The 24,667-nt window shown below is 40.5% G+C and overlaps 1 protein-coding gene across 15 annotated transcripts in view; it reads right to left on the bottom strand.

Moving 5' to 3' along the window:
- Positions 1–3,625: 3,625 nt before the first annotated feature.
- Positions 3,626–24,667, bottom strand: part of LOC118430257 (GRB10-interacting GYF protein 2-like) — a 40,823-nt gene continuing 19,781 nt past the window's right edge. For 9 of the 15 annotated variants that reach the window (XM_035840976.1, XM_035840968.1, XM_035840969.1 and 6 more), the window contains exons 19-33: positions 24,223–24,354; positions 23,474–23,641; positions 22,819–22,983; positions 22,149–22,262; positions 20,981–21,069; positions 16,882–17,008; positions 15,815–15,996; positions 15,147–15,203; positions 14,543–14,612; positions 13,830–13,932; positions 12,281–12,313; positions 8,924–8,970; positions 7,914–8,006; positions 6,497–6,601; positions 3,626–5,661 (exon numbers count right to left, since the gene is read on the bottom strand). In XM_035840976.1, the coding sequence (XP_035696869.1) occupies positions 5,491–5,661; positions 6,497–6,601; positions 7,914–8,006; positions 8,924–8,970; positions 12,281–12,313; positions 13,830–13,932; positions 14,543–14,612; positions 15,147–15,203; positions 15,815–15,996; positions 16,882–17,008; positions 20,981–21,069; positions 22,149–22,262; positions 22,819–22,983; positions 23,474–23,641; positions 24,223–24,354 (1,656 nt within the window). In that variant the 3' untranslated portion in view covers positions 3,626–5,490. The remainder of the gene's footprint in view (positions 5,662–6,496; positions 6,602–7,913; positions 8,007–8,923; positions 8,971–12,280; positions 12,314–13,829; positions 13,933–14,542; positions 14,613–15,146; positions 15,204–15,814; positions 15,997–16,881; positions 17,009–20,980; positions 21,070–22,148; positions 22,263–22,818; positions 22,984–23,473; positions 23,642–24,222; positions 24,355–24,667) is intronic. The other 6 variants (XM_035840975.1, XM_035840979.1, XM_035840977.1 and 3 more) reach the window with 6 other exon arrangements.

The following is a 24,667-nucleotide window of genomic DNA, read 5'->3' on the forward strand; positions in this document are numbered from 1 at the left end:
TCTTTTTTACGGGACTCAATTTTTTTTTTCATTTTCAATTTTTTTTAAATTTTGAAAATGAAAAAAAAATTAACAGGCGAATCCGAGAAGCAACAAATAAAATTGGTGTGGCCTTCGGGGGGACAAGGTAGATATGTTCTTTCCCTACGAATTACGGAAATGAACAAAGGCTGCGCTTCAACCTTACAGAAAAGAACATGTAGACCGGTCACCCTGCTATTTATCTAATTTCCCCTACATTTCAGCAACTGCAGAGGTCTGGGTAACTGTTTACAAGGACGTCCTTGCTGTTTAATAGAGACTGCACAAAGGGCACAGGTCCCTGAAAGATTCTGCAGATGGACAAATCAAGGACGTTACATCAGGAGGCCTGATGTAACGTCCTTGGACAAATCTAAAGGCCTGCTATCCTGTTGGCATCTTGCCTTGTCAACAGCAACAACAGAACATCGTATATATCTTCATATTTAAAGGTAGAAGTAGTCCTTGCCCTCTGACTTTTGTGTCGGTAGCCCGGAGACTAGTTTCTAGGGCCCGCAAATTAAGGTATCGTGTGTCCGGCACCCTGCCGACTATTCTGACGTCGTTCGTTCTTTTTGTGATGGTGATGTTGCCTTTCAAACCTTTAAATGCCAGGCTCCCACGCACTTCATAACAATGGTCCGCATTTGCGTCGTCACAGAACCCTTGAGTAACCATCTATACAATCGATCAGGTTTGATATGGTATCAATTGATGGGAAAATTGTAGAAGAGATCCTCACGTGCTGGCCAAACGTGACTTGCATTCTCTCAGGGCACAACAAGAAAGAAGAGAAGTGGACGGACCAAGAAGTAGCAGGGGGTTTTAAAACCCCGACACACACGTATGCATTAGAATTACCTTCACGAAATGCGTGCTTATGATCTCTACTTTTCTTTGAGATTGAGAAAATGTAAAGGAATACTTACAGAAACGCAGGAGATCGCTATAATGTCTAGTTGGAAATTATGGCTAAGCGGTCTTCACTTTTCCAGGTCTTTCCGCCATGTTTGTTTATTATGGTCACGTGACTAGCATTTTGCAATCCCGATTAGACGATACCAAGTTACATGTGGAAGAGGGGTGAGACAAATTTTCTTCTGAAGAACTACCAGTTGGCAAATGTGTAAGAGTCATAGAATAACATCAGAATGACTTCAATCATGCACTAGCAGACTATTAGCCTAGATTCCAGACCCCCAGCCCGATCGCAACATCTTTGGTATTTTACTACCTAGCTCAGTCAGTTGGCCTGTGTAGGCTAGTCTAACGTTACAAGCAGATGTGTCAGCTAGATAGAAAAAGAGAAGAATTTGGACAAATATATTGCCATGGGATTTCAGTCAGTCTTTTGCAGACTATCCAGTCGGACAGTTCACTCCTAGGCCTACTAGGCTTTTATTCCTAACTTGGCCAAAGTCCCTTATTACTATTCGGCCAGGCTGGAGTCTAGTAATAAAAGACTATGTAGGCCCTGGAAAATCTGGCATACAAGGAAGCAGACTCTTGTATAAGCTACCTTAAATATTATGGAGTGGCCTGGTTGTACTGGCATACATAGCAATACGCAGTTTTTGTGTGGACAGTTGTGGAGACAGGGTCCATGCCTAAAATTTTCTTCATCCCTGGATTTTTTTTCAGGAGTCACAAGTTCTGAATATATAAGCTACGCTTACCTTAGATGGTACCCTGGGAGCCAGACAGGACCGGGTAGCTAGCGAGGTTTGTTAGCAAGTTTTGTTCGGGGAGCCAAGGCAGTCAGCCCGACAATCTCACATTAGCACTCCGGGGGAGTTTAAGCCCGAAGGAGTTATCGCTACAGGTCCTAGCTGCCCGATCCCGGATGGCCACCAGGGTACTTAGATGGAGGTGCACTTCGCAGAACAACACTCACTTCACTACCAGTGGACTTGCCTCTGCTATAAAAGTAAAGTTGTGTGGCACAGGGCTACAGAAACAGAGATGGACACTGCCTTGTGCATCATTATGAGTAAAAAAAGGGGACGTGTCATCCATCCAGTATAGCTCACTATTTTTCAACTGGTCACAAAGACAGATGCCATGTATATGGTACAATATTTACAGGTTCAATGTACCAGGGAAATTCCTGTATCTCTTTTTGGCAATCACAATGAATTACAGCTTACTGTAATTCCTGATTTTTTTCAATGTACTCTTATGTTCACGGTTTTCACGGTGACGACTGTAACGTGAACCTATCATTACCGATAACAAATAAGTAGACTTTTTTAAATGCCCATCTGCCGCGACAGTGAACATTTAGTTCCAAGAACAAGATGAATTTTCTCAGGCCGTGAAAATTTGGTACCGAGAAGACAAAGTGAATTACAGTAATTTCCCAACCTGTTAAGTTCCCCTCCTAGACTACAACCCTTTCCAGAAGCGTGCATGTCAAGAGAATGACTCAGCTGGAATTGAACTCACAGCTTCCTGTTAGAGGCAGGGCCACTTTACTCTCGAAGCAGAGGTTAGGCTCCAGCTGATTTTTAAAAAACGTTTTTTTAGTCAGTTTTATCGGACCATTTTGTATTGTATCTTGTATTGTCAAAACCATACTAAAAGAACAGCCAGAGCCTAACCTCTCCGTTGACAGAAGGGCCACTAATCACTGGACTGTGCATGCTACCACTTGCAGGATGAACTGAAACTACAGAACTTCCTTTTCAATTCAACCGTAACTGTTCCTTACCTTGTTCAGATTTCAATATTATCAAAAGGCAGGTCCTGGGCATTGAGCAGAAAAATCCCTGAGTCACCAAGAGTCAGCAGAACTGACTTGGAACATTGTTGTCATAATCCGTCTTCGGTAGGCACTGGCACACATGCTGCCAACGCACATTATTCTCTACCAGACTAACTATACTGGCTTTGGAGAGAATACTGTAAATGCATTTAAGTTCGCGGGGATTTAATTTCGCAGTAGCGGGAAAAGGGACTTTTCGCGGTGGATTTAAGTTCGCGGTAACACCATAGACTGCGGTCTAATATCATAATAGAAAAATGTTCGCGGTGGTTTTAAGTTCGCGGTGAAGTGGTCACCGCGAAAACCGCGAACATTAATCCACCGCGAACATTTCTGCATTTACAGTAGTATGCCTGAGGTTGGCCACTATAGGGTGTCATTTACCCATGGAAATGTGACCCTTTCCACAGACTAGCTCCTGGCCAATCATTCACCAAATCCGTATGATTACCCATACTCCCTAGGAAGGCCTGGTGGCGGCTACTCATTCAAGTGTCTACATGTAGACATTTAAACTTAAAATGTGTCTTTCAGACTTCTAGGAGTGGCGGCACTTAATTTGGGGGAGCACTGACTTGCAATTTTCAATTTGGTCCAAACTCTCTAATGCCAGATGAGATCATTAACACAAGCCTAGAGGCCTGTCTTCTCCCAGCATTAGAGAACCTTGGCCATGTTGAAACTTGCAAATCAGCACTCATCCCAGAATGAATGCCAGAGCTCCAAGAAGTCTGCAAAAGAGGCTACAGACATGCATACAAAGAAAAACTATTTCGATTCAACAACCTGCAACATGAATGAGTCAGATATGACGCAATGCAAGAAAGGCACAACACTCAATCGTCTTGCAGCAGATTTTATAACCCTCATAGTAACTGCATTTTTTACAGTCAAGAACGTCACTTCTCACTCTCTCGTAATGTCTCGGTACATTATTACGACTTACAGTTCTGCCACTTCCTCTCTCAGAAATGTTTTGTTAAAAATAACAGTTGAGGCGACCGAGCCTGTACCCTGTACAGCACCCCTTACTTGCACGTACTTGCCCTAACATGGCTACGAAAGGACGGCAAGCACACTTCTTCTTCTCAGATTCATTTCACTGTCCCCACTTTGTAAAACCAACCCGGCACGGATACCATGCAACAACAGACGAGAACATTTAGACGCAGCAGGGGAATAGGCGTCTTTCAGAGAGCCGGTTTCATTTGAACATGCACAGATGTGGAACCTCAACTCGCACTACTGTATTGTGGTATGTTTATAACAGTACATCATGAGTTATTCTAAAATGTCAGTTGACAACATCAGTCTATGCAGGCTAGTGTGTTCTGAAAGTCCTTGCTACCAAGTGTGAAGTCTTGCAAGTTGACCCTATCACGTTTTCCGTCACACGTGGGTTTTAGGCTTCTTCATTTGCAAACCGTACACAGCAAAATGCTGTAGACTTCAGAGCGTAAAAAGGGAAGACTCGCATTTCGGAGTTTCACTTTCCTGACAGCAGTAGTTTACCTTTGGGGGGAGGGAATCGATATGAAGTACTTTGGTTTACAACTGAACAACAACTTGAATGCTACTAAATACACTACTATCATAAAGAAACATTTAACTCATAAATTTGCGACGTACATAACTTTTGAATCAACACAACAACATACAATATGATCAAATTTACATATCAATTTACAAAGAATATACATGATCTAAACTCATATACTTAGATACAATATTACAATTCACAGCTGAGAAAATGATGATGTGGCTGACACTTTCTGGGTAACACTTGCTATGTGCTTTCTTGCACATTACTTGAAACGTACAGGGCAATCGTAAATGTTCACTATCTGTATCAAACTACAGTAATTTATGGCAGTCTCTGTAACCAGCCATGAACACTCTTTCATTGCTTCCCTGCAAGGTGCCATTGCAAAGAAAGTGTTACCTCATCCAAATATAAATACAAAGAAAACATTGTCTTGCATCGTTCTTCAACCCATCCTTAGATCTCACTCTTGCAATCTTCATTCAAAATAGCTTGTACTTTTCATTACTGAGAGGTGTGTTGTCTTGCAAGAAAAACAAACAGATCATGCCCAGAAACTTCATGTCTTCCTTTGTTAACACAGGCAAATATTAGCAGAACAAAAAGGAAATGTTGTTTAATACTACCATTGGTTTAACTCTAATCATGAAAGACAAGCTCAGTCTTGTATTCCACATAACAATTAAAACCTTCAATATATAACACAACATGCATGGTTGCGCATGGCACTCTGTTTTTGTAGTCTTCCATTCCATGTCTCCTGTGCATGTGTGCTGGCTACCACACACATGACAACAACGTTCACACTTGACGTTCCCATGTTGTAAGCATGACAAGACCCTCCTAGACTGACTGTAGGCTAGTTCTTCATACAGCAGCTAATGCCTAATCAACAGTGACAACGACCATTTTCACTGTTGCCATTGTTCACATGTGCGTTTGTAATAAACTCAATAAAATCGAAAACTTTTCCTACGAAACTCCTGCTCGAACAAGGATGAGTGCTCACAAAGGTTGACTAGAGCCGCCAGTCACTTTTGTTTCTTCTTATAGAGAATCACAAGAACTTGCTCTAAGAATATAGGATTCCAGTTCTACTGGCTCAAGCTGAAATTTGTTTATCCCGCGAATGGTTTGGTGCCTGCTCCCCGTTGTCCTGTATTTACAAGTCGTCCACGGTTTCGATCTCGCCGCGGTTGATGATATCGGTGCTCGGGTTGATGGAGAAGCCAAGAATACTTGGGTCGATAGGTTGCATCCGCTGTTTCTTCTTCTTTCCTTTCAGCTTGGGGTCACCATTATCCAGCACCTGGGAAGACCACATGTTGTGCATCTGAATGTGCACACAAAGTTTGGAGAGAAGGGGTAATGCAAGTTCATGCAGCATATGCAGTTAGTTGTTTTTAATACAAAAAAAAAAGAGTAAAACAGAACAGTATAAAAAGACAGTAATGCATATTATGATATTTTTGCTATTTTCACTGAGACAGTTGATTAGATTTTGGGAACAAGGGTGTGCACAGAACTTCAACACAAACCATGCACCACAAGACCACATGCACAATGCCAATGTCAAACTATCAAACATAAACACAACAAACTTGAGTCTGTGAACAGTAGTGAAAAGCAAAAGGGATTAAAAATGAGGAAAAAAAACCTTGAAGGGACCAAAGCAACAGTTTGTTGTCAGTACTTTTTTTTCCATTACCTTTGAGCAAAAAATCTTAACTTCCAAAGAATAACATCAAAATAAAACACAACCAAATCTTTCATCCCTCAAAAAGGCATAAGGATATTATTTTCCTAGGCTCCAAACCAGTGTTCTAGCCAGCCTAAATTATTTTTCCGTCCCCTGGATTTTGAATGGAAATCCTGCTAAAGGCACGGCAATCCTAGGGGTCCGGGGGTATGCTTCCTGGGAAATTTTTTAAAATCTACACCCTCTGAAATGCTATTTCCTTTATTTTGAGGGGCAAATTTTGCAGGTAGACTAAACTTGGTTCCATTGATTTCTTTATATACAGATTTTTGTCCATCATAGATGACTGAATGGGCACAAATTTTGTCCGTCCCAGTCCGTCCCCAACAGCAACAACGGGAGGACGGGTGCTGGCTAAAACCCTGCTCCAAATAGCTATTAGAAACTGCTTGTAAGACATGTCATTTACCTGCTGTACAGTCATGCCACCTGGGCGCTGCTGAAGAGGCTGCTGGGTTGGGGCTGGCACTAATGGAGTGGAAGTAGGTGGACCTTGGTGAGGCCAAGGCATTTCCTGGTGGGAACCAAGGTAAACACAGGTCAGCACAACATTCAGGTAGCAATTTCTTCCAAGAAAACCTTGCCGTTTGATTCCTGGTTGCACCTGGCAACATGTTTTCCTTTGGGAATGACACTTAACATGACTTTCCTTACTCCATCCGGAACATTCTTCAAGATCTAGTACTAGTGAAGTAAGAATGCGCTTTATTACTACATGCAACTACAAAGTCTAATGTATACTACTGTAGTATGCACAGGTTTGACTTCTTCTTGCTTCTTCAAACAGTTGTAAATGTAAGGGCAGATGGAGATTAAGATACATGGTTTATCTAATTGCATAAGGAATGTACATTTTTCAAAGCTATTCAAATATCGAAAACATGGGAACTTATGTTGCCTACAATTTAAAAGAGTATTCCTCTCATTGCTGTATAGTGAACAGTCAACAATAAAATGACACTCGTCTTCTATCTTATTTAAGTTACAATATTGATAAATTTTCTTGCAGTCAAGGAATACGTTTATGTGTACCCTTTTCAACAAGGAGTTTGTGTTAACTAATGCAGAATTTTGTGATGGCTGTTTTGTCTTATACTTAAATTACCAAATCAGTGCATTGTGCCTGACTACTTTTTTAATGGAAAAGTTTCCCAAAATTTGGAGGTACGTTCTCTACCTTTAACAAACAGTCATTGTTCGAAGAAAATTGATAGTAAACTAAAAGTTTCCCTGGAATTTGAGCATGAAGGTCTCATTGATGAGTTTCTTCTTCCCATAGACTTCTATGTTATAATTCGTGGTTTACACGGGCGCGTTCATAATGAAGCTACGAGAAATTTTAGCAGATTTTTCCTTCGATGTCGAGCACATTTACCCTATATCGTGGAAAGAATTGCCAACGTCAAATAGACACCAGTTATCTTTTATAGCGATCACAAACTAAGATTAGTCAATCCCCACAAAAGGCACTTTTTCGCTTCGCACCACTCAAAACCCAGGACTGTGTACCTCCGACCTAGCGCGCGGCTGCAAAACTTTACCTGCTAATTTCTTCAGTTACAAACAAGCTTTTACCAATCTTACTTTTGAGATCAGTTCCGCTGGCTCAAATGGAATTTCTCACCACTAAAAACACGCGTCCATGCAGCCGTTTATTTTTTGGCTCGGATCTCTTTTAGGGTACCCACTCGGAGTAATACATCAATGAGACATGAATGCTGCATTTGTAGTCCATGTATGGACTTTCTCTCAGTAACAAGACTACTGTTAACCTCCTTGGTTACACAATCAATCCTCAATGGTTACACAATCAATGATATCCTCACCTGTTTTCTCTTTGCACGCTTCTCTAGGAACTGTTTGGCAAATTCTTTGGCCTCTCTGGTCTCACCCAAATAGGACTTGATATAGTCGTGGACCTGACGGTGACAAAAAAATAGATTGGGACATCACATCGTCAAACCATGACACTAAAATCTACCAAATTTTCTTAATTTCAGTATGTAAATATCCACCCACGATTTAGGGTAAGTAGTCTCAGGCAAATCTAGGCAACTGAAATGGAAAATGGAAAAATTTTACTCAAATACTCCTTGAATGCATCCCTTCTACACCAATACACCAAAAGAATTCAAATCAATGGTGTTTTCATCTTTTTTCTTTTCTGCTTTCCTGGGTAATTTTGCATAAGTCAAGGACTTTTTTACGACATCCTTGCTTATGTTTGTAAAAATGCTAGTGTTTCCGACTGGCATTGCCAATGCAAACAACAATGTGTATAGTTTTGCATCTTTCCTAGAACTGTAGCACCACTTTTTTAAGGTTTAAGGTCTTTTTCCAATTTATCTGTGCGAAGTATCTACCTCCAGCTAACAGATCTGATAGAACTTGTTTTGATACTGTAAACAACTGTATGGGGTTAAAAAATATATTCAAGTAAGAAAGAAATTTTGATTGAGTTTACGATAGAAAGAAACCACTTCCTTTATCATAAAGCTAGATGGATGGATGGATGGATGAACTATTATCACACTTATGACACAAAGTTGCCCAGTTCATATGGGCCTATGATACACCACATAAAGATCGCATTGCATCAAACATTTACATGTCCATAATAACTTGAAACAAATGAGGCAGACATAGTAAAAATGGTACATCAAGAACAGTGATGAACTACATAAAATATATTCATTCAATATCTAAAAAAAGACTAATTAAGTTTGGAAATGACATTTCCCTTAAGGAACACAAGCTAACATTATAAATAATAAAGATGGATAACTTCAATCAACTTCTTTGTCTAGCTATATCTGTAACAGTGTTACATTCTTACCTCATATGGAGACTCCACATCTTTAAGGAAATTTACAAATGTAGGCACTGCAACAAGAAGGTAGAAAAACGACGTTGAGTACAGAATCCAGTAATACTATCACATCTAAATGTTTAACTTTTGAAACATCATACATTGTACTTCTGTAGCAGATGAACTGTAACATCCACAAGTCATAGATTTAAAAGACCAACTCAAAAATGCGACTTGTCCTAGATAAATACAGCATGTGAAGGTAAGGATTGAAAACAAGTCCACAAGTGTGGATTCACAACCGCGTTTGCTTTTTTTCAAGCCTGTAAACAACACCATTTGTCCTAAATGTTTGGCACAATATGGAAACAGTGCAACAAATTTCTTTCTTTTGTGTGTTTTCAGGTCCCAAGGAAAAGACTAGACTGGGTGCCATCATATCTATGTAGGGTACCGGGGCTTCTATACTTGTCATGATAAACTAGTTAGAATGGCACCCAGGCAAAAGAAAAGACAAGACAAGAAACAAACAACATCTGAACCAAGGGCTACAGATCACCATGTAATACTGGTCATTCTAAATTGGGAAGGACAGTAGGAATTTGGGAAATCTCAATAACGATAAATGTAAATAATGGATATTTTGTATGTACGTCATTGTATGTTGATATGAAGTCCATGACGATTAGTTGCAGGCCCTAGGGCAGGTGACTAAAGATTTTCAAATAAAGACTTAAAGTCTCAAATATGTAAACAAAAGTTTCAGGAAAAGGGAAAAAATAATAAAAATCTAATAAAGGAAGCATGTCCTTTCAATTGCAAAAATTTTAAAGTATGAGGATTACTTATAACTGGATACATCAATGAAGGTTAGACATTTAAGATATGCGAGACAACTGTTACTCAAATTACAAGCAACACTGGACATATTTGTAAATGGTCACAGACGTTTTAGACGATATCTGTTGTCACTTACAAAAGACTGCCCTTTCTGAAATGTCTGACCATTAATAAATTTATTCCATTGCTTGAGAATTTAATATCTTGCATAAACGTTTACTTGATTTTTTCACTTCTTAATGTCTTCCCGCACCTGAACTAACGGCTGAATGGAGCACTTTTCGAGACAAAATAAAGGCACAAACAAACTGACCAGTGTGACATGATCTCACGCAATACTACAAAGCAAAACATTTCTTCCCAACAACGCATTCTCCTACGCAGAGACATCCAATGGCGGCAGCAGACCGCCTCTTGTCTGTACTCTGCTATCTCAACTGTCACATCAGTTCCTGGGGGTGTCGCCACAAACCAGCTGTCAGCCAATCAGAGAATAGGCCTTTCAGTTTTCAAAAGAGATCTCACATATATAAGGGTGAATACAGGTCGTTTCGTTACATGGTCTTTTCGTTACACGTCATTTCGTTACACATGAAGTCATTTCGTTACACCATGATTAGTCATTTCGTTACATCACGAAGTCATTTCGTTACATCACGAAGTCATTTCGTTACAGATTAATGTCAGGCCGTTATAGTACTTATTACTACAAATGTATTACTTTTCGTGGTAACAAAAAGCCGGGACTCAAAATTCAATTTCTTTTTCTTGTTTTTCGGCAGATATTGAACGCCGCTAAGCGCTGGAGGCGCTGACGGGCCACGCTGCACGTCGGCCCAAGTTGAACGGTCATCTGAACCAAGGAGAGATTACACATAATATATCTGTTATGTAGTAACTTGATCAGTTATCATATATGCTGTGATGTGTACAATAAATCACGATTAGATGCCTTTAGTATCGTTGATATACTAGTACAGCGCGCGCAGTAAAGACCTATTGTTGTTTAATAGACCGGCGGGCACGCACTTTCGTAGGCTTCTGGTCCGTTCGGCGCCGACAAAATGCCTATAAAACGATATCCAATACCCCTTCAAGGAAACAAATTCAGGCTTATATCTCTCTGTAAATATGGGAGAGATAAACTCTTCACCTTCTTGTGTACAACTTGTGTCCACAAATTACGCTGAAAGTTTAAAACTTAGCACCGTCTTTCACGCTGAATATAATTCAAAATGGCGCCCGCGTCGCTTGTTTTGGCGTGGGTTATGCCGTCAGCCTGTGCGGCAAATGTGATTGCGACATAGCAGATGTTCTTCTACTTCTACATGGTATGGACAGAAATCTATGGACAGTTTGTGCCAGTTTAGAAGGAGAAAATATAATGTTTCCGTACATTTCCTACAACCAAGCAGCTTACAACGCACACAAATATTTTCCTTTGTCGAGAACTGATGCTAGACCGTCATGCATTGCATGACGCAAGGGTTCATTGTCCTCCTTCCCACCACGTACGTAGTACTGTAATAGTGAATACCGTAATAGTATACAGGACAAAGGTCGATGGGGAACCCAAATGGTACAATAGCCTTGTTGTGTATTTTTGACTGAATATAAATATGAAAGATTCAATGCAAAGTCGGGTCAAGATACATTACAGCAACGTTCTTCTAAATGGTATATCTTCCACACATGATTTGGGGGGCGTCATGAAGTGCTGTATTAGTATAAAATAGTAGTGTGATCTTACAAAACAAATTTACATCGCAACTGCTATACATACATCGCAACATCATATACATAAATACATCGCAACATTCTATACAGGAGTCGCAAAATGTTGAACATACCAGTACTATATACCATTTTAGGAATATGTACGAAAATACATATTAATTAAGAATGAAGTTGTTACGAATGATAAAACATTCTACCAAAGTGTTTGACACTTGACACTTTGCCTGTCATGCTGTTCAGACAAGTTTGGAAAATGAGTTTCATAAGATAACAAGAGGTTTTTCATTGTTGATATACAATACATCATGAATAATGTTTTACAAAGAGAACTACGCTTGGATTTTCAAAGTTCATAAAGACAACAATAACCAAAACCAAACGTAAAATTGAGTGTCTTGTCACGTCTCTAATGTCAACCAAGGAAGGTCAACCTGAAAAAGATAACAGGAAAACACTTATAGCGTTTAACATGCGACCAAGATAGGATAATAATCAAGTGTAACGAAATGACCTTCCCATGTGTAACGAAATAACCTTCCCATGTGTAACGAAATGACTTCGTATGTAACGAATCGACTGTAACGAAAAGGCGATGTAACGAAACGACCGGTTACCATAAGGGTAGCTCATTAACATTTATAAGCAGGGCGGTCAGGAACTGATGGTGACGGTTGAGATAGCAGAGTACAGACAAGAGGCGGTTTGCTGGTGCCGTTGGATGTCTCTGCGTAGGAGAATGCAACAACGGAGACATGTCTACTACACCTACATGTACATGTAACTGCTATGACAACAGGTATGAGTTACCTGTTGTCTGAAAGTCAGTATACTGGTAATTCCCTGCATAACAGTTGGGAAAATGACAAGTCTCATTGTGGTACTTGATAATGGTTAGTTCTCACAAACACTGGCAACTCCACAAACAACAGAGCACATTTTCATCACATCGCCGTGTCCTCTTCAGACCTCCAATAACAAAATCATTGTTACAAGTACTTACCACTTTGGAGAACTCGGAGATAAAATTACGAGCCTGTACGACTGAACTTTCTCACAACCTTCGATAACTACAAAGTAAAAAGCATATAAAGCAGATTTTCTTACTCCATGGTGGACTGTTCTATGTTTTTGTCAATGCCGAAAGGACAAAGCCACATAGGCAGGTAAAATATAAAATTTCAAAAGGAGCCGCTTTCAAAAGATTTTGTTTAAATGTTGTCAATGGAATTTCATGACTTTTGAATTCAAGTACAGTTTTGCTAAACTTTGGATGGAACATTTCTAGAAAATAACGAATGAAGAATATGACAAAAATATGGAAAATTCATAATCTTTCGCCTTCAAGCCCAAGTCACATCATCCCAACTGTTATGCTAATTGGAAGTGTGCATGGAGCTAAAGTGGAAAGTGACCATGCCAGGGCACATAATGTCCAATTTTGTAATGGCAGTATCAATATTCAACAATTTTCAAATATGTTTATAATAAGACAATGACCTCTATATGATCAAGTATTTCTTGAAGAAACAAGCTGTTGCCTGGAGTTTTTTTAAGAACCAAATGTGGTGGATTCCCTGTGGATCAGTGTTGAACTCAATTACAATACAAAAATTGCACTTACCCCAATTTTTTACAGATCAACTAGAGTCTTTGCCAATAAAGCATTCCACCACTACTGAGGCGTCACATCATGCAATTAGAACATCTGAATTGGTGAGCAGTGGATAATAAGTTGCAGAAAACCCAGGGTTGGAAAAGTCCACTAGCCCTATTGCCCCGGGCAAGTGAAAGTGCTGTTTGGGCAAGTGCATGTCCTACACCACTTGCCCGATCGGGCAAGTTACACTTTTTCCATTGAGTGAGATTTTTATCTACTTGCTACATGTACTTGTCACAGTCATGGCATCAAGCATTGATCAACACAAAAATACCACCAGAGCTCCATTGATGGAAGTGAAAATACATAGAGAAATGTCATTTAGATTTTGGGCAAGTGAAAAGTTGGTTCGGGCAAGTAAATATTTTATGTACTTGCCCGAAAGGACAAGTGAATTTTAGAAAACTTGTCTAACCCTGAAACCTATGGCAGCCGCAGTCTCTGTTGAGGGATGATTCGACTTTCTGCAACTTATGATCCACTGCTCACTAAATCACATGATATTCTATCTGCATAACATGACACCAGGTAGATTGCTCATATCATGACAAAGACTGGAGTTGATCAGTCCAAAAAAAAGTCCAATTTTTGTTGTTGGAAGTTACAGTTCAATTCTGATCCAGAATGACCTTTACCAACACACAGATGAACTTCAAAGTTATAGTGGGATACTTGTTAGGAGGGAACATTCCAACGTACCATCTATGGCAGAAGCTGCACTGATTGTTCTCAGGGCTGTTTCACACCATTTGGTGAAGTCGTCAGCGGCATAGTTGGCTTGGAAGAGCTTACGGACATTTTCCTGAAAGACACAATTATGGTGATCATGGTGAGATGCTGTAGAAATACCACAGGTTACCAAGGTTAGTGAGGAAGGGGACGTCCCTGTGGCTCAACTGGTAGCAGCCTAACAGTTCAAATTAGGGTAGACCTTGGTTCAAGTCCTGGGTTATAGCAGCCTGACCAACATCCGCCGGCATCCAAGCTATGGAGGGGCAAGTTACAGCCCCGGATAGCAGAGTTTGTGTTCACACAGACTAATCTATGATGTGGTTGCACCATTTTTCTGAAGGGGTGTAAAATGGGGGTCCAGTGTTCCAGGAGGTGCCTTGTCGAGCACATTAAAAGGGAATGGCTAGCTACTTTTCCTGGTGAAAATATTCCGTGCTACTGAAGCAGCAAGGAAACTTGCTGCTGTATGTGCCACTAGGTTCTACAAGGTGAACAACAAAAACAGTACTGACAGAAATGGAAAGATAGTCATGGAATGGCATATTTTCTACTTTAATATTTCATGCTTCTTATCTACTGAATACACTTTTAGCTTAAATTCTAACAATTCTCATGGACATAACTTAAGCATGGAAAAAACTAAAGAAGTCATCGATAGAGTAGATAAGAAATGGACATACCTCCTCCCTCATTTGTCTGGATTTACTATTTGACTTTGAATTCATCATTGCACCTTGGGCATAGGGATCACTGGAAGAAAAAAGAGATAAAGTCAGGAAAGTCAGCAACAAGGCATATAACGTGTCATTTTTGTTTTCTTGACTCAGTAAATCTGAATCGTAATACATTTTGTATTGAGTCTTTGATACGTTTCATTACCTTTGCTTGCCAAATTAGAAGTTTTATCTAAAATTATTTTTCTGCAATCCAGAAAACCTTTCAGTGTTTTTCTGGATTTGTGATACAGTGATCTGTGACTTCTTGAACATAAAAAAACATGTCCAAAACTGTAGTAAGCTATTTTGAAATATAAAAAGTCAGACATACAGTCTGCAATCTAGAAAACCTTTCATTACTTTTTTGGATTTGTAATACTGTAATTTGTGATTTCTTTAACATAAAGAAACATGTCCAAAGCTGTAGTGATCTATTTTGAAATATAAGATGTCAGACTCCTGAGTAATAGACCTTGTACCAATGAGTGGTAGCATACTTCCAGGCCTGAAGTAACCAGGTCTACAATACCGTTTTTCCTTGCTTTTTTTGTGTAAGTTAAGCACTAACCAATCTAGCTGTGACAAGTCCTGATCCATGGGTTGTGGAATGGGAACGGAACTTTTTCTGCAATTGCAAAACGTACATGGGTCAAAATACGCAAAATAAAAACTGAACGTAAACAGGCGTGGTGTTTCTTTTCATTCCAAGTAACATTTTTTGCCCCTCATTTTGGTTTGAACACTTTCAGGTACAAGTCGAAACGCAACAGGAAAATAGTTTTCAAACCCTCTCTTTTATAGTAAGGCCTAGGAAAAAAATGTTTCCTGTTTCCCTACCTACCCTAGAAACACCTGGCGACCCTAGACTTTTTTGGGGGGTGGGCAGTGGAGTCACATAGCTTCCAGTTAGAAATTTTATTCAGCCTTCTTCCTATTGAAGTAAAACACTGCTCATCCTATCTAATGAAGGATAAATGTATCTATTATGCACAAAATCAAAGTTTGACATTGAAAGACAAGTGTCCTCAATGTATTTCAGTTTACTTTGTTGAATTGTATTGTAATATGTCACATTATAGAGTTTTGGCCAGCCTAAAACAAATTACAAGAAAAAAAAAGATAATCCCTACCTACCGACGCTAATTTTTCAGAACAAGAAACACAACATTATTTTCCTAGGCCTAATGTACTGATAACGCTTTTGATACTTTACAAGAGAAAGATGACATGGGTTACCTAGGTTTGTTGGAGGTCATTTCGTGGGCTGCCTCATCCCAGAATCCTCCCTTGCTGGACTGAGAGCTGGGGTCGCCCCAGACGCTGGTACCATCGCTGCCCCATGCCGTGGCTGCCGCCGTGTTGGTGTTGCCCCAAACAGATGCAGCGCCCAGACTGAGGTTGGCCTGTTCAACATCATACTATAAGAAAAACGCATAGGTTTGATGTATCCAACAGGGCTCTCCCCAATTCTTTTTCCGCCCCACCCATCATTTGGGAGTCCATGTTGTTCATTTTCAATGTTAAATCTGCCATTTTTTTTGCTGACAAAAATACATTTTTATCAATTTCATGTCATGAGGCTTAGATCTTTTAGACGAATAGGGCAAATTTTTTTCTGTCCCAACAAGCAAACTTCCATCCTGAGATGGACGGACGGGTCCTGGAGACAGCCCTGGTATCCAGTATAAGGTACATGGTCCGTTACACTGTTCTATTGGCTACAAAAACGTACAGTGTGACAAGAAATCAAAGGTTTAAAGCAACAAATGACTCTACAATTGTGTCAAGCATATACTGGCTAACAAATGCTGGGCCATCTCATGACTCTTTAAAGTTAGTGTATTACACCCAGGGTTGTAGCCAGCCTGAAATCATTTTCAGTCCCCTCGATTTTGAATGGGAATCCTATAGAGCACCGAAGGCATGGCGTGGTGTTGCGCGTCATTTCTAGGGGGTCTGGGTCCCAGAAAATTTTTGAAACCTAGACCCTCTGAAACACTATTTCCTGCATTTTGAGGTGCAAATTTTGCTTGTAGAGTAAGCTGTTCAATGTCATCTGTTTTTTTTTCTGTTTTTTTTATATATCTTTACATATCAATTTTTGTCTGTACCTGGGAAGGAATGGGGAAAACTTTTTTCAGTTCCCAGCTGCAAAATTACTTCAAAGGACTGAAGGACAGGTGCTGGCTACAACCCTGATTACACCAAAGAGCAGCTATACCAGCTATATAGATACAGATGCAGTGTGTTAGACTGTAAACCATAATGAAGTACAAATGACATGGTGAAACCTGTCTGCTCACATGTGGTTTCTGTTGTTGTTGCTGCTGCTGCTGTTTGGCCAGCTGTCGAGCCTGCTCCTGTTGGATCTCCAGGAAGGACTTGCCAGAACCTGAGGGTCCCCTGTTGGAGAAAAAAGATGTTTCCTGTCTACTTAGACAGGAGGACAAGACTGAGACTAGAACAGAGGGCCAGCCGGGAGAGCCAGCTCTGGCTAATAAAGTGTGAGCAACGATAACCCTAACGTTTTAACAAGCTACCAGTTGTTCTCATGTGCATAGCTACTGCACCATGAGAGAACGTGTTGTGTAGTTTTTGCCGGGGCGCCGAAGGCGCCCGGCTTTGTCCCCGGTTTAATGGTTCGTCCTTGGATGGGTCTGCTATGGTCGCAAAATGTACCGTGCGTTTTTACGACAATTCTCAGCCCTTCTCAGCCCTTCAAATAAACGCAATGTACCGTGCGTTTTTACGACAATTCTCAGCCCTTCTTAGCCCTTCAAATAAACGTTGTAAGAATACTGTTTATCCATGACCTCTACTCGTACAGAAAACATTGCAGCGCTCATTAGCAAAGTCTAGGAAAGGAAAATGTTTCTTGATTTGCAGTAAAACACTGGTCATGTAACATTTGAGGAGTTGTCGTTAAATCGCACGGTTCATTTTGCGATAGCGTTGACGGGTCCGGGTATTTAGCGGAATAACCCGGAATAACCCGGAATAACCCGGAATAACCTTAATAAAGGATGAAAGCTACCGAAATACAGTGTGCTTTGATAAGTTAAGATCGCAGAATGCAATATTTTGGCATAAAATAATGTATATATGGCCATGGGAACAAGAAATATTACGGTTATTCCGGGTTATTCCGGGTCATTTCGGGTTATTCCGGTAAATACCCTCACGGGCGTTGACGGTGCGGAGGAGGTGAGATTTTTATCGTACAGAAATTGGTACAGTTTGTAAAGTTATCTTTCTGGAATTCGGATGTATTAAAATATAACATTACATTCTAAGGCGTAGTGTCATGTGAGTAAAATGAGCACGACATTTGACGAAAGATTTTGTGGAGGGTATACAGTCAAGTTTATTGTGCAACGATTGGAACAGTTTACGTGCGGGTGGGAGGGGGGCGTGCGTCTATATATGCAGCTGCAGGAGGTCCTGCAGGACATTTTCGATCGTAAGAGTAACGTACAATTTGAAAAGATAGTGATCATGAATTCGGACACATTGAAACATATTTCCAAGGAACGGTATATAGTTTTTTTAGTAAAACCAGTGTGTGGGGATTGACGAGAATTTAGATAGTTTAATGGTGCACTGTGCTTGAGCCGATGCGAGGCATTATGCAGGGCATTTTTGATTGTAAAAATATCGTACAAGTTGAAAAGATGGATCGGATTCTAATACATTAAAACATACATTTCCAAAGAATAGTAGAAAACAACGGATTGTAGCTAACTGTTAAACAATCAGCAAAGCAGTTGGCAAGATGTCACACCTGAACTTTTGTAGATTTTTGCTTTTTGTTGGTACTAGTAAGATGTTATGTGATCAAGACAATATTTTCTTTCTGTTTCAGTGACGCCTTAGACTGTTCTCTGCTATATATACAAGTGACACAGTAATATACAGAAACTTACAGCTAGCAAAAGTCTGTACTCAATAAGATTTTACACAGTACACATTTATACTTCTTCTGCTGAAATCTACGCATTACATTTTGCATCCAACCAAAGAGGTTTGAAAGAGAGTCCTTGATCCAACCAAATTAGACCTTGAGACCTATTAACAGATCATTGATCACTGTGCATTTTGCACATACCAGACTCAATCGTGCCACTGAGCACTGCATTTTGCACACACCAGACCAATTGTGCCACTGAGCACTGTGCATTTTGCACACACCAGACCTATCGTGCCATTGAGCACTGTGCATTTTGCACACACCAGACCTATCGTGCCATTGAGCACTGTGCATTTTGCACACACCAGACCAATCGTGCCATTGAGCACTGTGCATTTTGCACACACCAGACCAATCGTGCCATTGAGCACTGTGCATTTTGCACACACCAGACTCAATCGTGCCACTGAGCACTGTGCATTGTGCAAATAAAGTCAAGCAAAGAACACATATATTGTGAACAATGTGTGAATCTATTTTATCGGGAAAATACCACCAAGGTGACATCATTTTCAGTGGAGATAATAGAGGCAAACAATGCACTGCAAATGCTTTAATGGCAGTTGTTAACCACAGTACTTGCAGACAAGCAATTACCTGGACAAGTACAGACCTTGATGGTGTACTTTTTCAAGGAGATGCACTATACACCTACATAAAACCATCACTAAGATCTGGTGTGGAGTTCCTCTCCGTTGATGATATTCCAGACTATTTGCAACTTTACAACAATACTGTACGTGTATCAATAAAAGAGTCTTACACTGGAGACATATTTGCCACAGAAGCAGTCTATCCTTATTACACCTTAAAGAAAGCCCTAGAAGCAGCATTTGCTGAATCCAACACTTGTCTTTTCATAACAGCACATGGAATAACTGGTTCAACAGTAGCATTGTTGCACGCTGATAACAAGTATTCCGTTTATGACTCACATGCCAGAAGTCCCATACTAGCATTGCCAGATAGCCATGGCACTTCTACTTTAAGCATGCACAGTTCAAACAGCAATCTAGTTTCATTCTTGCAACACTTTAACTGGAACACACAATGCAATTTTGAGGTTGTCACAGTACAAGCAGAAAATGTTTTCTTATCAGTTGAACCTACTGGTATACACATTATCAATCTGACTAGCAATGTTTCTTCTATGATTGAGTCAGAAAACTGCTTTCAAGTTCAACAACAACACACATACACCTTGGTTAAACCAGAGTTTGTATCTACGAAAGAGAACCTACAACAACCAAACACAGCATTTCCATTTGCACCACATTGTAACCAAAGTACTGGGAAAAACATTGTGCCATGCACCACAAGCAAACATCCAAGTGCTATGCCAGAGAACAGGAATGAAGGCCTCTTGAATCAATTAGTAATGTCACCAAATGCAGCATCAAATTTAAATGATAAAAAAGTGCAAGGTCTTGCAATCCAAAGCGCAATATGCAAGGACAAACAAGAAAAACAAACCTATCAACAGAAGACAGAGAGTCTTGCAGAACAAAGAACATCATACAAAGCAAAGAAAGCAAATGAGACCTGTGAGCAAAAAGCAGCACAGCAAAGAGCATCATATAAAGCGAACAAAGGTTTCCAGCCAACTTCCCATAGATTTTAGATATAAACTTCTAGTTTAATAATGATGCACATTTTACTGGAACACAACATGAAATTTTGAGGTAGTCCTTCCAAATGCGCCCCGGCCAGCTTTTTTTAAAAGCTTTCTTGTTACAATTCATCCTCGCTTAAGACTTGTCCGTTGATAACTACACTACAATATAAACTTTCAAGGATTGATAAACTTTCATATTTGTATCCACTGAGTTTTGCATCTACAACTGTATAGTCACTGAAACGTCTTTAGAGTTGCATGCTGTGCAGTCTTTCGCAAACTTTTTCAATGGTGCCTTGCTTAGCGAACTAGCTCTGAGATTTCTTGCGCTCCCATGGAAATGTGAAGCTATCTTACGCTTTAAACAGGCATTTAGCCAGGCATGCGTCAACGCGTCATCTGGACGAACTTTTCTTAGAATAACAAGAAATTTGATGCCCCTGGACGCCCTTACACTTAGGAGAAAATCGTCTGACAAGCATGAAATTCTGATTGACCAGGGATGCTACCAGGACATCTGTGGTCACAGTCTTCTACTGTGACCTCTGGAACAGCATTTTTACCTCTTGGGATACCTAAGAATGCATTGTTTTAACTTAAAATCATCAAAAACTCTGCACCATGGAAGGTGGATGCCCCCAGACCCCGCCTACAATAGTCACTTACCGCGACTTACCAATAAGTTTGGACTCCCTATTATAAAATCCTAGCTAAAAGCCTGGCTTTAAAAGACTCTATCCTTAGAAAAAAAACAGTTGGTGGTTATTTGAAGACTTGTTTTCTTGTACATCAACTGATGGATGAACAACAGTAAACTTACCCTGCTGCCCAGCTGCCAGGGTTCATCTTCTGCTGCTGCTGTTGTTGTTGCTGCTGGATCTGCTGACTGGCAGCCATCTGTTTCTGTCGCTGAGGGGAAAAAAGAACATCCATAAAGATTCAACAAGGATGTCCCGAAAGCTTCACGAAGGACATCTCTAAAACTTCAAGAAGTTCATCCAAACAGTTTCAACTAGGACATCCCTAAAGCTTTAACAAGGACATCCCGAAAGTTTGAACAAGGACATCCCGAAAGCTTCAACAAGGACAATTAATAGATTTGTTTTTCTTCTTCTTTTCTTCTTCCAGTTTACTGTAAATGTATTTAAGTTCGCGGAGATTTAATTGATGGACTTTTCGTGGTGGTTTTAATTTTGCGGTAGCACCATACACTGTAGTCTCTTACTGTTATGGAAAAATATTCGCCGTGGTTTAAAATTCGCGGTGAAGCGGCTGCCGTGAAAACTGCGAACATTAATCCACCGCGAAAGTTTCTGCATTTTAAGTATATCAGACAAAGCATCATGGATGGATGTCATTCTTAGAATCAAGTTTGTATATGTCTTGAGTAACACTGCTTCAACTGACAGACCAGAAAGATGTAATGCTATTCAGGGGCGGGTTAACCGGTACAGTGTAACCAGTACAAAACAGTTCTTCTTGGAATTGGAAAAAATCAGTGGACCTGAGTTTGGACCGATTAGAAAATTAGGTCTAGGTTCAGGTCTAGACCAGGACCTGGTGTTCTGGACCTGGACAGTACCTGAATTTTCTGTACAGGTACACATCCAGGGCTCGAAATTCATTTTTGGGATTAGTTGCACTGGTGCACCCAGCTTAAGAAATTGGGTGCACTAAAAAAATGTTGGGTGCACCACTTAAATTTAAGTAATAACCTAATAATAAAACTTAGTTACAAGCTATTCAATTCTTAAACAAGTACCATGACAGACATTTCCATCATCTTTCTAACTAAGATGTTAAGAATATGATGTATACTAGTACACTTTGATATCTTTACATACATAAACCTAACAAAATATTTGGGTGCACCCTGTGCACCCACAGAAAAAGATTGGGTGCACAGCTCCAATTTTGGGTGCACCTGGGTGCACATGCACCCAGTATTTCAAGCCCTGACACCCCTAATACTATGGGATGTCTCTCACCTCTTCCCTCTGCTTCCTCTCCTTCTCCTCCTGCATCTGCTGAATCTGGGCAAGAGATGGCACAGTGGATGGGGCGGAGCTGGTCTGCTGCGCCCACAGGGAATGCTGGGACAGCTGCAGTGCAGGGATGGAAGGAACTTCTTTGTACTTTGTACTTGTACCAAAATTTAATCAAATGTCATAAAGCATTGAATTTTCACTGCAAGAAAACACCACAATCTATGCACCTGTGTTCTATGTCTCCTATGTGACTTACCAGGTTGGCATAAGTCTCCTATGTGACTTACCAGGTTGGCATAAGTTTCCTACGTGACTTACCAGGTTGGCATAAGTTTCCTACGTGACTTACCAGGTTGGCATAAGTCTCCTATGTGACTTAACCAGGTTGGCATAAGTCTCCTATGTGACTTATTAGGTTGGCATAAGTTTCCTATGTGACATACCAGGTTGGCATAAGTTTCCTATGTGACTTACCATTGTTTCCTATGTGACTTACCATTGCTTCCTACGTGACTTACCAGGTTGGCATAAGTTTCCTACGTGACTTACCAGGTTGGCATAAGTCTCCTATGTGACTTACCAGGTTGGCATGAGTTTCCTATGTGACTTACCAGGTTGGCATAAGTCTATGTGACTTACCAGGTTGGCATAAGTTTCCTACGTGACTTACCAGGTTGGCGTTCTGCATCTGCTGGCGTTGCTGTTCCTGGAGCCGGCGCAGGGCCTCCTGCTGCTGTCGCTGCTGGTCCCGCTGCCTCTGCAGCTCCTGCTGTCGGGCCAGCTCCTGACGCTGGAGGTCCTGCTGTCTCTGCAGCTCCTGCTGTCTCTGTAACTCCTGCGGGAAGAGATTCCAAACCTCAGCTCAATACTAGTCGAAACTCAGGGGAAATACACCCAGTAGAGGAGGAGATATCTCCTTTGTGTATCCTCCCTTTTTTCCTTGGTCGGAGGGTTCCTAATGTTCACTTTGGAGAATGTATAACCAAAAGGTTTCCTTATCGCCAATTAGAGACTGTGATGCCAAAGATAGAGTGGATAACAACCTACTGCCCATCCTATGGTCTAAAAAAGGCTATAGGACCTTCACTGTAAATTCATTTAGGTTTGCAGCACTTGCAGCACAATTTCACAACATGGTGAAAACCTAGGGTTTGAATAATCATTGTGTTCACAGTTAAAATGATTACAATTAGTAGTAACACAATGGAACAGGTCGCTACAAAACCACCAAAGTCAAAACCTGTTGTTACTACAATCCCTGTAAATACAAAGCAGTTTTCCATGCAATATTCTGCAAATTGCACTCACCACCCATAAGGACTTACCTGCTGCCTTTGCATTTCCTTTTGTCTCTCCATTTCTTTTTGGCGCTCGATCTCACGTGCTCTCTCCATCTCCCTCTGCCGTTCGATTTCCTCTCGTTTCCTACGTTCCTCTTCTTCCCTTTTTCTTCTCTCTTCCTCCTCCTTCTGTCTGCGAACGGCCTCTTGTCTCTGCAATTAGAAAGAAGTGAGTCAAACACAACAAGAGGTAAGGCAAGACTAGTAATCTCTAGCTGTGGGACAGAGGAAAACAAACCCAGACCCTTGAGAGGAATTTTTCCTGGATTGGGCATACGCCTAGGATGCATCCAGCACTACAGACCAAGCCCTAACCAGGAATACACAGGGTAGGGGAAAGAGAAGGCAGCCTGAAAACTGCTGGAGAAGAGAAACTGTAGAAAAAATAAGGAGTACAGATATCAGCAACAGCTGGCACAACCTAAGAAAGAAGACCCAAAGAAGAGTCCAATGGAGGAACATCATCATGTATGCTCAGATGAACCAAAAGCCCTTCAGTGTACAACACATGTGCTGTACAATAACACACATAAGTCCAGTGGAGGAGTGATTTTATTGTATGACAGTAAATACTATATAAAGCAAATTTAAAGCACATGCTGTTGAAAATTGTGTAGAAAAATAATGTGTACCAGTAATTACCTATTCTAGCAACATCTTCACCACCGTAAATTCAGTTATCTTTGCAGGGACTTACAAACAATTCAAGATCTACATTAGACGTTATCTCTGACCTGTAATTCCAGCTCCTGCTGCCTCCTGAGTTCGTCTGTCTTCCGTCTTTCTTCTTCCTCCCGTCTCCGTCGACTGTCATCCTCCTTTTCTTTCTGCAGGCGAAGCTCAGCTTCTCTGCGATCCTTCTCCTCCTACAATTCAGAAAATCAACAATTTGATTTTGTTTGGTTGTCCTTCAATCTGCAATTCATATTGTATGTGTTCGATTCTTATAAAAACATTTCTTAGACCGCGATCCAAAGTTCTTTGAGAGCTGAAAGATGAAACAGCAAAGAAGAACACATTTTAGCTAGGGTGGTTGCCAAGGCCCACTTGTGATTGACATGTCCCCAACCAATCAAAATCAAAGAACAACATTCAGTAGTTGATACTGCGTGATTCGTCTGTCCCAAACCAATCAGAAGTTGGCAATCAGTGATTGGCCTCTTCCTAACCAATGAAAAT

Source organism: Branchiostoma floridae, chromosome 14 (assembly GCF_000003815.2).
Source record: "Branchiostoma floridae strain S238N-H82 chromosome 14, Bfl_VNyyK, whole genome shotgun sequence".
NCBI lineage: Eukaryota > Metazoa > Chordata > Leptocardii > Amphioxiformes > Branchiostomatidae > Branchiostoma > Branchiostoma floridae.